This window comes from Schistocerca americana, chromosome 2 (assembly GCF_021461395.2).
Source record: "Schistocerca americana isolate TAMUIC-IGC-003095 chromosome 2, iqSchAmer2.1, whole genome shotgun sequence".
NCBI classification, from domain to species: domain Eukaryota; kingdom Metazoa; phylum Arthropoda; class Insecta; order Orthoptera; family Acrididae; genus Schistocerca; species Schistocerca americana.
Genome location: NC_060120.1, coordinates 538,296,810 through 538,314,479, shown reverse-complemented (window position 1 = coordinate 538,314,479; position 17,670 = coordinate 538,296,810). Strand labels below are relative to the sequence as shown.

Sequence of the window (17,670 nt, the reverse complement as noted above, 5' to 3'; positions counted from 1 at the left end):
TCTGCAACTCAGCACCTCCGCTATACGGTGAGTAGCACCTTCCCTTTTCATAATGCTTCTGCAATTCATCATGGATTTTCCATTGTTTGATTCATTGGATTTATTTATTGCTTACTTATGATGACAAGCTCAAAACAGGCAAGGCAGACCAAATACAAATGGGTAAACAAATATGGATACAAAATTGTGGGTATTGTAAAACTGCCTCTTTTAACACTTTGAAGACAAGCGATGTACGTGGTTCCGACACCACACCGATTATTCTCTAAAATGATAAGTGATATAGGACCTACGCTGACTGCTTCTCAGGTTTGTAAATGTATTCTAATATTTGTAATAATATTTTTCGTACATCTCCTAGGCCTAAGAACACACTGTGATGCTTTTACTACTACAAAAAACACAGTTGACATCATTTATTCGTGGACAATGAATATAGACAAGAAGATGGCCTTGCAACGCAGTACTAAAAAATAGAAACGGTGTAGCTAAAGCTCTAATTGGTCAGAAGCTGGAAAAATGAGACGATTTACTGTCAACCACAGTTACCAGCTAATGGCCTACTACAGTTGTAAGAGGAAGCAAATGAAGTGGTGGAAGAAAGCTCTTTGTCACATTTTCATCACAATGACTGCAAACTTGTATGTTTTCTATAAAAAGTCAATGCCAACTAGCAAACATCATCTTGAACTCATCACTGAATTGATCGTGGGGCTAGATATGAAGGCACCCAGCTGTTCAGTAGGCAGTTCTCGACTCGCCGAGTGCGGAGAAAATCGTCCAGTCCAGCTGTGTGCCACTTCGACCATCCTCTCCTCCGTAATGATTGTGAGACGTTGCTTCCGTCATGTTAAGCTATCTACCAGATGCTAACAGCTGACTTCGACGTGGAACAGTTGTACAAGTATATAGTTGAAGGGAACCCAGATCATAGGAATTAGTTGTTATTTGCTTGATCCGCAGAGGGAACCCTTAATTGTTTTTTGCTTTTGAAGAGTGTGTTACTGGTGATGGTTTACTGTAGTTTCCTTAATAAAAAAAGTTGCTGCGTAGATTTAGCAGTGGCGACGAGTTTGTTCGAATTCCTGCATTGTTCCGTTATTTGTTGGCATGGCTGAAGGTATTCTGGCTTGTGTCCTATGCAACACACGACTGAACTGATTCAGCGATTGCAGGCTTTGACTAGTGTTCCTCTGATGGCGGGGAGGGCGTCAGCCTCTCCTGCCGCATTGCCGCCATTTGACAAGTCTATTGAACCGTGGAGTAATTATGCGGCTCGCTTGAGACAACATCTCCTTGCCCATGGAATCAACACCGGCCAGTGTTGTGCATTTTTTCCTGCCTATGTAGGTCCTGACATTTCTCACTTAGTGCAGCAGTTGCATCCAGAGGTAGAACCTCATGCCCTCCCTTACGAACAGCTGACCACCTGTTTAGCGGAATATTTTGGTGCGCACGTCCATGTCGCAGCTGCTTGCCACAAGTTCTTCAGCTGTCATAAGCGTCCATCGCAGTCTTAAAGGAATGGGTTGCTTGCCTTGAAGGGCTCTCCTGGGACTGCTGGTTCTCTTGTGCGACCCCAGGGTGTAAGCTGTCGTATGGTTCGGCCCTCGTTCGCGCCATGATTCATGTCCACGCTCCTGACAATGCCCTGAAAACGGATCTGTTGAAGGATCCCTTCTTGAACACGTTTTTGAAGCTGAAGGAACCCTTCTTGGACAGGTGTCTTGGCAGTCACTCACCCCTACGAACAGTCTTCCCGTTTGTCTGTGGTGCCCCAGGCCTCGCCACAGGTCTTTGCTGCACAGCCACCCCATCTATGGCCAGCAGCGGGCGCCCCACCACCACCACCACCACCACCACCGCCGCCGCCGCCGCCGCCGCCGCCGCCGCTGCCGCCTCCTCCTCCTCCTGACCAGGTTACGCGTTATCGCGCTTAGCAATATCGGAGATTGCCCTCCTTTCGTCACTGCTTCGTTACGCACCAGTGCTGTAGTTGTCATTTCCGGCGGGCGGTCTGTTCTGCTGGCAGGATGAAGGGTCATTGAACCGACGTTTGCCACTCCTCTTCGTCACTAGAGGTGGACCACCAGCGTTGCGACCCTCTGGACTTGGTCTTGGAGGATTCTGACCAGCTTCCGAGTGTCTCCTTTGTCCAGACGGTGCTTCCCCACGCAGTGGGGTCCATTGATCTAACTGTACAGATCAAAGGAGCTACTCACAGTTTCAGGTTGGACACAGGGTCCTCGGCTACTATTATTGATGGCAACACACTGCTGCTTGGATGCCTCAATGCTCCGCCCGTTCCCAACCCAACTGAAGAGCTATAGTAATGACATTATCCATATGCAGGGGTTGTTCCTGGCACAGGTGTGGTATTTTTTCATTCTCTTGGCCTTGAGATACATGATTCGGCCCTGGCGGTCCAAACTCTGTCCCCTGACGCTCTTTTACCTGAGCTTTTCGATTCCTTTCCCAATGTTTTCCCTGATTCTTCTACGGGTGTGTCTGGCTGCGAAGCACATGTAGAACTACTTCCCTTGGCAGTTTGCAAGTTTCACAAGGCTCATCCAGTGGCTTTCGCCCTGCAGGACAGCCTCCACAAGGAACTGAGTCACCTCAAGGAGGCGGGCGTTCTGACACCAGTTCACCATGTAGTTGCTGGGCTTCGCCCACTGTCATCCTCGAAAAACCAAATGGGTCCCTCCAGGTATGTGGTGACTAAGTCCACCGTCAATGCCCAGTCTGTCATCCTCTCTTGCCCTATCCTGAAGGTCGATGATATTCTGTCCAAGTTGGCAGATGGGAAGATCTTCGCCAAGATTGTTCATAGGGAAGCATACCTCCAGCTGCTGGTCGACACTCCTTCTCAGGAGATCCTTGTCATCAGTACTACCTTTGGGCTCTTCTGGTACAACTGCATGCCATTTTGGATTGCCAGCACTCCAGCCATCTTTCGACACTTTGTGGAGTCTGTGACTAAGGAGGTCCCCAGCACTGCCAATTACTTAAACATCTTAAGTCACAGTAATTTCGGCCCCGGACTTGGCTCAGAATCTTTGGCAACTTTTCGAGGTTCTGCAGGCTGTGGGGTTGCGGGGCAATAGGGCCAAATGTTCATTTTCGGTGCCACGGCCATGTCTTGAGCACCGTAGGCATTAGCCCAAAGTCGCAATACCTAGAGGCCATTCAGCAGTTCTGGCAAACGTATCACAGCTCAAATCCGACTTGGGTCAACTCAACTATTATTGGTGTTTCATCCCACACGCTGCGGATCTGGCGGAGCCTCTGCATCACCTGCTTCGCAAAAATGTTCCCTGGACCTGGTCGCCGGAATGTGATCGGGCTTTCCAGCGTCTCAAATCTGCCCTTCTCACTCTACCATGCCTCGTCCCATATGACCCCACTAAGCCTCTTATTTTGGCCACTGATGAGTCAGATTATGAGCTGCAGGCTGTGTTGTCTCATATTGTTGTTGGTGTCGAGCGCCCAGAGCTTTCGCCTCAAAAACCCTATCACATGCACAGCACAGCTATAGCCACATCGGAAAGGAGGCCTTAGCCTTCGTCTTTCGATTCAAGAAGTTCCACAACTTCATCTACGATTGCCGGTTCACGCTCTACGTGGACCACAAGCCTTTGCAAGCCCTTGGTTCCATGTTTGGCACCACATCCGCCATCCCTACCCCGATACCTCGCTGCTGCATCGCTGCCTGCAGTGCTGGGCATTGTTCCTTGCAGGGTACACCTACGACATCCATTACCGGGCCACAGGCCTCCATGCCAACGGCAATCTTCTTCGACTTCCTGTAGAGGCGGATTCTGGCGTCAGTGCTGATCCGGTTGCTTGTTTTCATCTGGATGCCGAGGATTCTTCCACCATTCCTGCGTTGCCAATGGACGCCCGGCTCATCATACGGCACATGCCCTTGGACCCAGTTCTCTGGACGATTTTGCACCACGTTCAACTTGGGTGGCCCCCCGATCGTCAGTATTCGACCTAGAGGTTGGGGCTTCTGGACTCATCGGAACAACTTTGTGGTCCGCTACGGGGTTGTTGTTCTCTTAGGCAACACTGATCGTTGGCGTGTTGTGATACTGTCCCCCCTCCTTCAGAGGGTCTTCCTGCTCCTAAATGTCAAGCACTGGGGTATTGTCCTGACAAAGTGCGCCTCGCCCACCAACATGCCTATTGGTGGGGAATGAAAGGTTACATCACCCACATGGTGGGTTCCTGCGCCTCCAGCCAGCGTCAGAAGTCGGCGCCACCATGATGCCTGCTTCCGTGGCCTCCGACCCTTGCCCCATGGTCCTCGCTCCATCTGGATTTTGCAGGTCCAATCCTAGGGGCCTACTGGCTCATTTTGGTGGATGCCGCCAATGGTTTTCTGTATGTCGCACACATGTCCTCGATGACCGCCGCTCGCACCGTTCAAGACCTCCCTCATATTTTCACCATCAAGGGTCTATCGGAGACAATTGTGATGGACAATGGTCCACAGCTGACATCGGCAGAGTTTACTTCCTTCTGTGCTATGTCGGGCATCCAGTTACTCCATACGGTACCATTCCATAACACATCCAATGCTTTGGCTGAAAGGATTGTTTGCACGTTTAAATTGCAGATGGCCAAACTGTGTCAGCATTACCTCTTCCCATCTACTTATTGTTCTTCTGGTCCTGACGGGTCCTCTCTGGCGGAGAAGCTGCACGGATGCCCTCATTGGACGCCCTTGTCGCTCCTGTTCCCTGCTTCCCCTCGTCCGGTTGCTCCTGTCTCACCGTGGCTGCGATTCTCTCCGCAAGATCCAGTCTGGGCACTGGTGTTTCCCAAGGGTTGGCCTCGCTGGGTTCCCACCAAAATCTCCATGCTTCTCTGCCGCACCACGGCGACCGTCGTCCTCAACGATGGTTCCCTCTGTTGGAAGAACTTCAACCAGCCATGGCACTGTCGTGGGCAGAGCCCAGCACTGCCATTGTCTCTGGTGCCGTGCCTTCGGTCTGGGGTCTTCCGGGAGGCTGGAGGCTCATGGGACGTCCCCTTGCAGCTGCCGCCGCCACAGCTGCTGTCATTGCAGCCGTCGCTAAAGGCTTTCGCAGAGTCTCCATGGGCGAGTACTCACCTATGGATGTCGATGAGACCCCCTCCCCGCCACCGGCACCTCCGCCACCACCTGTGGTCCTGTTCCACCAGCAGAACCTGGGACCGACACTGAGACGTGCCTTTGCCACTCCTCTGGGAGGGGTGGGATGGAGGACTGCCTCAGTCACCACAGACATCTACTGCAGTGGTAACTCTGCAGAGAAACCACCAATGTGGGTTGCTGACTCTGTTGCGAAGTCTGGCCGACGCAAGAGCGTTTGCAAACAATTACCACAGTTGACAACAAACATGTAGGGAGAGCCAACGTCCATCAGAGGGCATCAACCAGCAGCAGAAGGAGGTGCAACAATCAACAAATTATTTCCTGGTAGTCAAGTGTGTGCAAATAGACCCAGAAATAACCTTCCGCCCAGGTCTAGATAATCCAGCACCCAGCCATTCAGCAGGCAGTTATCGACTTGCCGAATGTGGAGAAGATCGGCTGGTCCAGTGGTGTGCAACCACAACCATCCTCTCTTCTGCAACAATTGTGAGACGTCGCTTCTGTCGTGTTAGGCTATCTACCAGCTGCTAACAGCCGACTTCAATGTGGAACAGTTGTACGGGTATAGAGTCGGGAGAGAACTCAGATTATAGGAATTAGTTGTTATTTGCTTGATCCGCACAAGGGATCCTTATTGATTTTTGGTTTTGAAAACTGTGTTACTGTTGGTGGTTTACTGTAGTTTCCTTAATAAAAAAGGTGGCAAGACAAGCTGGTTCTTGCTCAGTAGATTTAGCATTTTCATTTCCGTGTAAGGAAAAAAAATCATTGACATAACTAGGTTTCTTCACAGGGATTTGTAGAAAAAAGAACCCCCTTTTCAAATGCTATAAACTGGCTTATATTCTGCCCAGCTGAACCTGCTACATAAAATTCAGAAAACTACGAAAAAGCATACTATCTGCCAGATGAACTACACCTTAATTGCCCAGAACTAAAAGTATTAACATATGCTTCAGTGGAGTTTCGTCTCCCAATTCCTAAAATTAATATTACACAAACATTGTACAAAAGGAAACCACAAAGTCAAAGCTTTACATTTCAACAACATCTTTTAACTTTTATCATGTATTGAGTTCATATTGCCTCTTATTAGCTGTCGAACTAATGAGATCACCTTTAATCTTTTTCCCACAATGAAAATGTACCAAAAGAGCTTTAGTCTATTTCTCTGAAGGTATTCTCTCTATAAAAAATATATGGTGCTACACTGAAATTTTCAGAGACACAGCTTTGGATGTGTGTATTCACAATACTAGTAGTGTCTTCACTTCTCACAAAATGACTTAACAACTTGTGATTTACCGTAAATGCCAATTGTGACTAAACTCAGTGATTCCATGCAACACACAGCAATAACTCTTCTAACACTATATGAATCACACATAGGATCTGCTTACTGACTGTAATTTTATTCCATCGAAATAGTTCCCTTAGATTTTTGTGTTCTTCCAACCAGAAACACTAAAATTCCTTGAATTTTCATTGTGTGTGCACCCAAGATTTCCTGTACTATCACTCAACATTGCAAATTAAAAGGCCAACTAAGACAGAAACAAGATATACAGGATGTTCATTTTAACTGAAGACATTGAAATATCTCAAAAACTACACATCATCAGATGAAAAAATGTTATAATTCCAATTTGTTTGTCTCTGAGGGGAACATCCAATGATAGCACACTCGACCCACCACTCCATCCTGTGCCCAGATGGCAACTTTGAAATCTCCAATGGGAACTCTCATTTTTTTTAATTGCAAATTACGGTTCTACGGCAAAATCTACATACATTTATTCTGAAGTATTTTCTTCATTTCAACACAGATGATGCTGTAATTGGAGGAACAGAAATTGGTAATCAATTGTAATTTACAACAAGCTAGTCAATGGCCCCCAAATGCCCAATGGCACATGGGACCCCACCTCCGTGCTGCGAGGGTAGGCCAATACTTCATAACTTCTAATTGGAAACCCCATTCACAATGTTGTATTCCTCCAACATATGGAAGAGCGGGCTGCTCGACATGCCACTGTGGCCATGGCTCGAGATGAACGCTGCTGTCCTTTTCCAAATCGAGTAAGTGTTACAATGTAGTATCGCCAACTTCAATACACTTAGTGATCCAATTTTAAATGACCGTGCAAAGGTTTGAAGCATATCTGCAGGAATGTCAGCACAGGAATTTCTGATGTGGTCAACCACGTCTTCACAGCCTCTTGGCACTTGCTGTTAGACCTTATCTTGTGAATATCCCCATAGTAAGTAATCCAGCAATGTCAAATCTGGCGACCTAGCAGGTCAATTAATAAGATCACCTCTGCCGACCCACCAACTAGTGTAAACATGGTCAAATACCTCCCATGCTTCAATTTCATAATGTGCTGGGCAGCCGCCATGCTGAAACCACATATTTTGTCAAACGTGAAGTAGAACATCCAACAGTATTACCAATAGTTCCTGTTCCAAATGTTTTCTGTATTTGCATCCATTCAATGTACTGTCAATGAAATCCAGACCAATGAGTTTGTTCCTCATGATGCCACACCTTATTTTAACTGATCATGGATGCCAATGGTCAGCTTGCCATAACCAGTGAGGATTGTCTACACTCCAGTAATGCATGTTATGCCGGTTAACACTATCGTGGTTTGTGAATGTAAACTCATTGGAAAATAGTACCTTGGCAAAGAGCATGGGCGTCATTTGCATTTGTTGATGTGCCCATTCACAAAATACTATCTGGTTATGGAATTCGAAGCCACGAAGTTCTTGATGCAGTGTCACATGGTATGGATGATACTTATGATGATGCAGTATTGTGACAATACTATCTACGGTGTAATTGCCGGGTTCTTATCCGTGGATTGTGGGGCACTTCTGATTTAGCTTCTGATATAAAGGCATTCACAACCTTGTAAAAGAATGAGCAAGAGTGAACTTTCCCTGGGAAACACTTGGCATACAAAGCAATAGCAGCCTCAACATTTCTCCTACATTCTCCGTAAATCAGGATAATTTCAATTACTTCTTCTGTGTTTGCAAAATTCATCATCCACTTGCACGTCTGTTCTCCAAATCACAGGTAGGTGTGCAGGCAATAAACACTGCACAAGTATAGTAACGTTTAGAGCCGCTATCTGTCCTATGTCTGCACCCTTTACGAAGTGTGAGCTCCAGTTGCAGTTATGATATGCCTTAGTTCATTACACAGTCACAGTGCACGTCAAGTAGTCCCCTCTTTGACATGCCGAAGAAATAAAACATTGCAAATGGGCTTTCCAATTAGAAGTTATGAATAGCTTCACGGCATGGTGTTGGGGTTCCACGTGCCATTAGGTATTCAGGGGTCACTGAGTAGCATGTTGTAAATTACGATTGTGAATCCATTTCTTTTCCTCCCATCTGTGGTGAAATAAAGAAAATATTTCAGATAAAATGTATGTAGATTTTGCTGTAGAATTGTGATTTGCAATAAAAAAACAAGGGTTCCCGCTAAAGATTTCGAAGTTGTCTCCCGCCACCCAGGCATGGTGTGGGGTGGCAGCTCGGGGGTGGTATCAGTGGATATACCCCTCCGAGAAAACAAATTGGAATTATAACTTTTTTTTCATATCTTCACCCTGTATACGACACTGGTATATTTTATTACTGTTCGAAAAACAATATTTAGGTTACAAATCCTTTAGCAGTGTTAAATCAGAATTAGCTTCAATCAAACTGAGAGCAAGACAACCTGCAGCTTTTGTCAACAAGTAACCAAAAATTGTACGTATAGTTTTTAGATCAGTTCTTGATGGGTTGCTTTAAACTTTCCTTCAAACTGATTGAATTCTGTCACCTTGGTTTTCTCCAGTTTCAGTTTCTTCTGAGTTCTGAAACCTCAGTAAACAAACTTTACTCTTAATGTGAATAAATGTCATTGTTTTGAACATTTCTTTCAAGCTTCACAAATTATTCCATAACATTTACCAAAATTATGGTCAGGGCAATGTGTAGAAACCAAATGGACTTTTATGCTGAAATACTTAGAACAGTTTCACATCAAGTGACAACAAATTGAGAAATATGAGTTAAGCATATATTTGTGGAGTGCTGGTAAACTCTAGATGTATTTTCACACTACTCCTTGTTACGTGTACAGAATTGTCCTTTGTGTGTCACTGGAATTCTGCAACCATGTGCACACCAGGATAATCAGAATATAAAGTTTTTCATGTTGATACTCCTTTGAATATACTGTATGAGACTGGAATTGGAAATAATCAGCAACAATTACAAATAACATTTTACAAAAATGTGTTGAAACAAAAAGGTGGTTGCTTCTCAACAAACACATAATCAAAGTACTAGTTCCTAACATACACCTGGCACTAACATCAATCAACCAAAGCTATATGTACCTGGACACAAAAATGAGGACTCCCAAGACTCGTGAGGACACTAAGGGCAGTTGGAGCCAAGCAATGGACACTATGACTACTCAGTGCACTACTACGTCTTCCCAATGTGAAGTATCTACAACACATTGTTCTCTGAACTAGTATCTCACAAGGCGTTTGTAACAAAATAATATATTATCTCTGTAACTTATGCCTACTTGATTTTTCTAGGTAAAATAAATTTCTCTGAGAATTCAAGGTTTACCAAACAAATCGCAACTGTCAATAAATAACTTTTCTCAAAGGTAAGAGTTCTTAGGTCAGAAAAGCAGCCATTTCTTTTTTCCTGGTTCCTGCATGAGTGCTCAAAATAATGTTACTTATCACCATTGCATGTCTGCCAAGTACTGGCACTGGATATAGTTCTTTTCTATTGTCTGGGAAACTTTGTAAATTCTGTGCTTCTCTTAGTTGAAGAAAACTATAGAAATTACATCATCACACCATTCACACAAATCCACTTGAACATTTTTGTTGTGACTCAATAACTAAAGTTGGCCATAACAGCAAGTGATTACTCTGGCTTAATCTTTTGGTGTTTTCTAGTTCCCCTAAATTAAGAATAAAATTTTTAAATTTAGCCAATCAATATCAGCACAGAGAAGAAAATTATCAAAGTTCTGCTTCCTCTTTATATAAATTTCACTGCATACATTATGTTTCAACTATACTGCATCAGTTGGAAGTGTGATGAGTAGCTAATGTTGCAAATTTATTTTCTTGCTTTTATTGTCATGTGGTCACAGCAACAAGGAGCAAGAGAAATGGGGAAATGAAAATATGCATACTTTTAAAAAAAATTGGAAGAACCAAAATAAACAGATTGGTATAATTCAAATTCTGAAATGTAGAAACAAGGATTGTACATCAATTTTCAGGTCTGGGAACAGTTAGGGGAAATGAATCACAAAAGTGACATATTATGAACTGTTACTTACACATCCTCGAAGATGCCGGTAAATACCAGAGAAACGATTTGCTTCTCTCTCTCCATGACTACTTGCAATTTTATTTTTTACTTCCTCTGCTATGCTGAACTCGTCAGCTTCATCCAGTGAATCATAGCTACATCCTTGTCTAAGCTTTTGTAATTGCTTTTGAAACAGACGGAACACTTCATCTGGAAACGAAAATAAACAAAAATAGCAAATTAGTGTGCATGATCTGGAAAAAATTCTGAATATGCTATACTTTAAAATAAGATAATGATTTTTAACTTCAATGATATTTCTTACAAACTCTGCAATAATTTAATAGTTTGAATAACAATTTCACTGAAATCCTACAGCATGTCACAGACAATAATAGAAAAACATCTGTCACTCCCTGCTATGATTAACAATGAGCTATGGTTTGTTTGTCCCTTTTTTTAATAAATAGGAAGAAAAATTATACATAATATTCAAGTTTAAGAAGGAGAACCTTATAAATTGGTCTAATAACTAATGAATGCAGCTTAGCAGTGAGAATCTAATATTACTACCACAATCAACAACAACGACTGCACAATTTACAAATAAATATATAAATAAATAAATAATATAAATAATACATCTACATCTACATCTACATTGATACTCCGCAAGCCACCCAACGGTGTGTGGCGGAGGGCACTTTACGTGCCACTGTCATTACCTCCCTTTCCTGTTCCAGTCGCGTATGGTTCGCGGGAAGAACGACTGTCTGAAAGCCTCCGTGCGCGCTCTCTAATTTTACATTCGTGATCTCCTCGGGAAGTACAAGTAGGGGGAAGCAATATATTCGATACCTCATCCAGAAACGCACCCTCTCGAAACCTGGCGAGCAAGCTACACCGCGATGCAGAGCGCCTCTCTTGCAGAGTCTGCCACTTGAGTTTATTAAACATCTCCGTAACGCTATCACGGTTACCAAATAACCCAGTGACGAAACGCGCCGCTCTTCTTTGGATCTTCTCTATCTCCTCCGTCAACCCGACCTGGTACGGATCCCACACTGATGAGCAATACTCAAGTATAGGTCGAACGAGTGTTTTGTAAGCCACCTCCTTTGTTGATGGACTACATTTTCTAAGCACTCTCCCAATGAATCTCAACCTGGTACCCGCCTTACCAACAATTAGTTTTATATGATCATTCCACTTCAAATCGTTCCGTACGCATACTCCCAGATATTTTACAGAAGTAACTGCTACCAGTGTTTGTTCCGCTATCATATAATCATACAATAAAGGATCCTTCTTTCTATGTATTCGCAATACATTACATTTGTCTATGTTAAGGGTCAGCTGCCACTCCCTGCACCAAGTGCCTATCCGCTGCAGATCTTCCTGTATTTCGCTACAATTTTCTAATGCAGCAACTTCTCTGTATACTACAGCATCATCCGCGGAAAGCCGCATGGAACTTCCGACACTATCTACTAGGTCAGATGATGATCATGATGATCATAGCATGAAATTTTATTAGTTGGTCCTTGTATTTATTTTAGAATCCAGTGCAAACAGGAAATGAGAAAAGTGATCAAGAAACAGTGCAAAATGAACAAACAGAAACAGAACTATGTAATAGGACACATTCCTTTGCATTGAAGACATTTAAACAGCAAAATGCAATAAACAGAAGTAAAATCAGTTGACATAAAACAAATATATTATGAAATTTTATGGAACAACTTGACAAAAAGATAGCTCATGAATTTAATGGAAATGGGATGGATTTTTTTAAATGTTAATTATGGAGAATTTGTCAAATAGTCATCTTCTTAAAGGCAAACAGTCTCACTTGCAGCTTACAATTTATTGACAGCCAGTTGTGAATGGTAAACATCTATTACGCTATCAAGTTTCAAATAGTGATGAAGCAATCGATCTTTGTAAAATCACTGAGGAAGCAATAGCTTCAGCAGGATTTGAAATTTGATAATTGATACTAGGCATTTGTAACTAGTTGTCAGCACACAGTAAAAGACAAATGTTTTTTAAGAATAGTTCACAAGAGATATGACCTGGGATGAAATTTATAATGAACCAACTACTGGCATAAAATATGATCTATTACATGATAAATTCATATTATTATTTGAAAATAGCTTTCCGCATAAGCTAATCAGACATCACACAGCCATGTAAAAAAAACCATGGATCATTTGGAGAATTAAAGGTATCTTGAACAGAAAAGGTAAACGTCTCTCTAAACAAGAACAAGTATAAATTCTGCAGTAGTTGGGACACTACAAAGAAATACTCAAACTGCTAAAAAGGAACATGCATGTAATGTCAGAAATCTGTAATTCCGACAACAGACTAAAGGCTATTAGGAATGTGGTAAAACAAGAGACAACTGGCCAAATAACATAGTAACATTACTATTGAATTAAGTGAAAGGTCTATATATGATAGGTGACAGGTAGCAAATGTTTTTAATAATAATTTCTAAGTAGAAAGTAGAGAGACAAACAGTTCAAGAGAAAAATCATATCAATATGTTGAAAAAGTAACTCTCATACAATTCAGTCGTATGAATGTATCAACAACTTCTCCCTCTGAAATTAAGAAAATCATATAGTCTCTTAAAAATAAAAGCTCATCTGGATTTGATGGTGTAATCCATGGTATATTTCCGGATAGATTGGGCTATGCCATTGTTAAATCCCTCTATAAAATGGGTTCCCGACCTTTCTTTAGCCATTACCCCTAAGTACAATGAGTATCCCCTACCCCTACCCCACCCTCCCTCCACTAATACCAACATTAGCAGCTATCTAATCTTCATAATCAGAAAAAAATTCTTTGAACATTTATTTTTATGATAATAAAAAATAAATGCTACTTAGTTTTTTAATGTGTTTTAAAAGACAAACTAATGAATCGATGAGCCAACTGTTGTTGCATATTCCTAACAACCTTTTAAATATGCAGTCAGTGCACATTGTAAGTCTTGCTCCAAGACTATTTAGTTCTTTTATTTTATTTTTCAACTCATCCTCATAAATAAAAGCTAACAATGCACAGGGAGGGAAGACTCTTGTTACAAAACAAAGTTTTACCTGCACCATATTCCCTGAATGGTACTAGCTTCACCTGTACCCTGAGCCCCCATTTAAAATCACCCAGGCTAAAATGCGTGCACTGTACTTATCGTTTATAAATCACGTGTTGCTGGATTCCTTACTTCTTAACTGGCAGAAATCAGAAGACTTCTGCCAATGCCTTGTGTCGGACCACTGCTGCTTAATAATAATAATAATACTGTGTACAGCACTGTAGCAGCCATTGTGTAGTTATTGTTGTGTTGTGCTGTCACTTAGTTTATTTCTCTGTTTCAAAGTGAGTGACGAAAAATTTTTGTTCCATTGTAAGAGCTATCTACAAGGTAGAGAAGCCATTTTCATTTTCATGGGAATTTGGCATTTGATACACATCTGTCTCACTTTTACTATCACAGATGGATGATACAAACACAAATCATGTGTGTAGTCAGTGGAGTATGTGAAGAAGAAGTTCTTCCTTGTTTCACAAGCTGTAACCTCCGACACATCATGACAGGCGTTAATCCTGGTAAATGAGAAAAATTATTATTGTAACTTATATAATCGGTGATAAGAGTCTTAAAAAATTGTAATATCAGTATTTTTTTTAATAATTTAACTCTGTGACAAACACAATCAAACTATTTTTACGCCTCAGGTAATTACCCAGGTTAGGAACTACTACTCTATTTGATATGGAGAGATGCCAAAAACTACCAACCTGTTTCACTACTGGCAAAATTTTCAAAAATTTTTCAGAGGTTATGTATTCTAGAACACCACCTAAGCAATAATATCCTCAGTAAATTGATGTTTGCTCTTCTGACAATGCCATTTACACATCCACACACCAAATTTTATAAGCATTAAATAACAAAATACCCCCTGGTTGGTATTTTCTGTGTCCTATCTAAGGTTCTTGATTGTGAGACACAACAGTATTTTCCTGGCTAAACTGAGGCATTGTGGAACTGATGGTACAGGTAACCAATTGATAACGTCATATTTTAGTAATTCAACCAACACAATCAGGGATGATTCTTCTGAAAGAGGAGAAATCATTTGGGGTTCCAAAGGCTTAATCTTAGGTCCCCCATTGTTACTCATACATGTAAATGACATCCCATCTAATATACAATAAACAGAATTAGTTATTTTTGTGGATGACACTAGTGTTATAACCAAGCACAGACAGAGCAGCAGAAGAAATGGTAAACAAAAGTTCTTAAAAGTGTTAATGACTGGTTTTTATGCGAATGGTCTTACTCTCAGTTTTAAAAGGACACATCTAGAGGTGCTACACCACTTATTTCAAAATTTTTAAATGTCCGTAGTGATGAGAAATTGAACTGGAAAAGGCACATTTTTAAACTGCTTAAATTACTTAGGTCAGCCACATTTGCACTTAGAATCATTGCAAATCTTGGTAGAGACAAGTAATTATCTTCACATATCTTGCATATTGCCAGCCAACAATATCATATGGAAACCAATCTTTAAGGAAAAGGAGTCTCCATTGGCCAAAAATGTTTTGCAAGAATCAACATCTACATACATACTCTGCACGCCACCACACAGTGTGTAGCTGAGGGTACCATGTAGAATTCTCTTTAAGGAACTGAGCATTCTGACAATTTCTTCTAAGTATATTTATTCCCTTACCCCCAAGAACCATGAACCCTGCCATTGCTGAGGAGGCTTGCATGCCATAGCTGTATCATAGGTGCAACCACAACAGAGGAATATCTGTTGAGAGGCCAGACAAACGTGTGGTTCCTGAAGAGGTGCAGCAGCCTTTCAGTAGCTGCAAGGACAACAGTTGAATGACTGATCTGGCCTTGTAACACCAACCAGAACGGCCTTGGTGTACTGGTACTGGGAATGGCTGAAAGCAAGGGGGAAACTACAGCTGTAATTTTTCCCAAGGACATGCAGCTTTACTGCATGATGTTGTCCTCTTGGGTAAAATATTCCAGAGGTAAAATAGTCCCTCATTTGGATCTCCATGTGGGGACTACCCGGGAAGACGTTTTTATCAGCAGAAACAAAACTGGCATTCTATGGATCAGTGCATGGAATGTCAGATCCCTTAATTGGGCAGGTATGTCAGAAAATTTAAAAAGGGAAATGGACAGGTTAAAGTCAGATATAGTGGGAGTTGGTGAAGTTATGTGGCACAAGGAACAAGGTTTCTGGTCAGGTGAACACATGGTTATAAATACAAAATCAAAAAATAAGCAAATGCAGAAGTAGATTTAATAATGAATAAAAAATAGGAACACTGATAAGCTACTGTGAACAGCATAGTGAATGCATTGTTGTAGCCAAGACAGACACAAAGCCCATGCTTACCACAGTAGTACAAGTTTATATGCCAACTAGCTGCACAGATGATGAAGAGCTTGAAGAAATGTACTATGCAATAAAAGAAATTATTCAGATAGTTGAGGGAGGCGAAAATTTCAGTCATCGGGGGCTGGAACTCGGCAGTAAGAAAAGGAAGAGAAGGGAAAGTAGTAGGTGAATATGGACTGGGGGTAAGGAATGATAGAGGAAGCAGCCTGAAAGAATTTTGCACAGAGCATAACTTAATCATAGTAACACTTGGCTTAAGAACCGTGACAGAAGATTGTATATGTGGAAGAGGCCTGAGAACCATGACAGAAGGCTGTATACATGGAAGAGGCCTGGAGACACTGGAAGGTTTCAGACAGATTATATAATAGTAAGACAAGAGGTTTAGGAACCAGGTTTTAAATTGCAAGGCATTTTCAGGGGCAGATGTAGACTCTAACCACAATTTATTGGTCCTGATCTGTAGACTAAAACTGAAGAAACTGCAAAAAGGTAGCAATTTAAGGAGATGGGACCTGGATAAACTGAAAGAATAAGAGGCTGTAGAGAGTTTCAGAGAGAGCATTAGGGAACAATTGACAAGAACATAGGAAAGAGATACAGTAGAACAAGAATGGGTAGCTTTGAGAGATGCAATAGCGAAGACAGCAGAGGATCAAGTAGGTAAAAAGACAAGGGCTAGTAGAAATCCTTGGGTAACAGAAGAAACACTGAATTGAATTGATGAAAGGAGAAAATATAAAAATGCAGTAAATGAAGCAGGCAAAAAGTAATACAAACATCTCAAAAATGAGATCGACAATAAATACAAAATGGCCAAGTGGGGATGGATAGAGGACAAATACACGGGGGTAGAAGCATGTATCATTAGGTGTAAGATGGATACTGCCTACAGAAATTGAAGAGACCTTTGGAGAAAAGAGAACCACCTGTACGAATATCAAGAGCTCTGAAGGAAAACCAGTACCAAGCAAAGAAGGGAAAGCAGAAAGGTGAAGGAGTATACAGATGGTCTATACAAGGGCAATGTACGTAAGGGCAATATTTTGGAAATGGAAGAGGATGTAGATGAAGATGAAATGGGAGATATGATACTGTGTGAAGAGTTTGACAGAGCACTGAAAGACCTGAGTCAAAACAAGGCCCCACGAATAGACAACATTCCATTAGAACTACTGATTGAGCCAGCCATGACAAAACTCTTCCACCTGGTAAACAAGATAAATGAGACAGACGATACCCTCACACTTCAAGAAGAATATAATAATTCCGGTCCCAAAGAAAGCAGGTGTCGATTGGTGTGGAAATTACCGAGCTATCAGTTTAACAAGTTACGGTTACAAAAGACTAGCACTAATTCTTTATAGACGAATGGAAAAACTGGGAGAATCTGACCTCACGGAAGATCAGTTTCGTTTCCATAGAAATGTTGGACCACGTGAGGCAATACTGACCCTATAACTTATCTTAAAAGATAGGTTAACGAAAGGCAAACCTACATCTCCAGCATTTGTAAACTTAGAGAACACTTTTGACAATGTTGACTGGAATACTCTCTTTCAAATTCTGAAGGCAGTAAGGGGTAAAACACAGGGAGCCGAAGACTATTTACAATTTGTACAGAAACCAGATGGTCGTTGAGGGACACGAAAGGGAAGCAGTGGTTGAGAAGTCAGTGAGACAGGGTTGTAGTCTATCCCTGATGTTATTCTATCTGTA

General features: G+C 41.9%; 1 protein-coding gene across 5 annotated transcripts in view; it reads right to left on the bottom strand.

Moving 5' to 3' along the window:
* LOC124592534 (gamma-tubulin complex component 3-like) overlaps positions 1-17,670 on the bottom strand; it is a 293,359-nt gene that overhangs the window by 251,437 nt on the left and 24,252 nt on the right. For all 5 annotated transcript variants that reach the window (XR_006977520.1, XM_047131845.1, XM_047131844.1 and 2 more), the window contains exon 2: positions 10,527-10,708. Coding sequence is in view for 4 of the 5 variants with exons in the window: in XM_047131845.1 (XP_046987801.1) it covers positions 10,527-10,708 (182 nt within the window). In the remaining variant the exon portion in view is untranslated. The remainder of the gene's footprint in view (positions 1-10,526; positions 10,709-17,670) is intronic.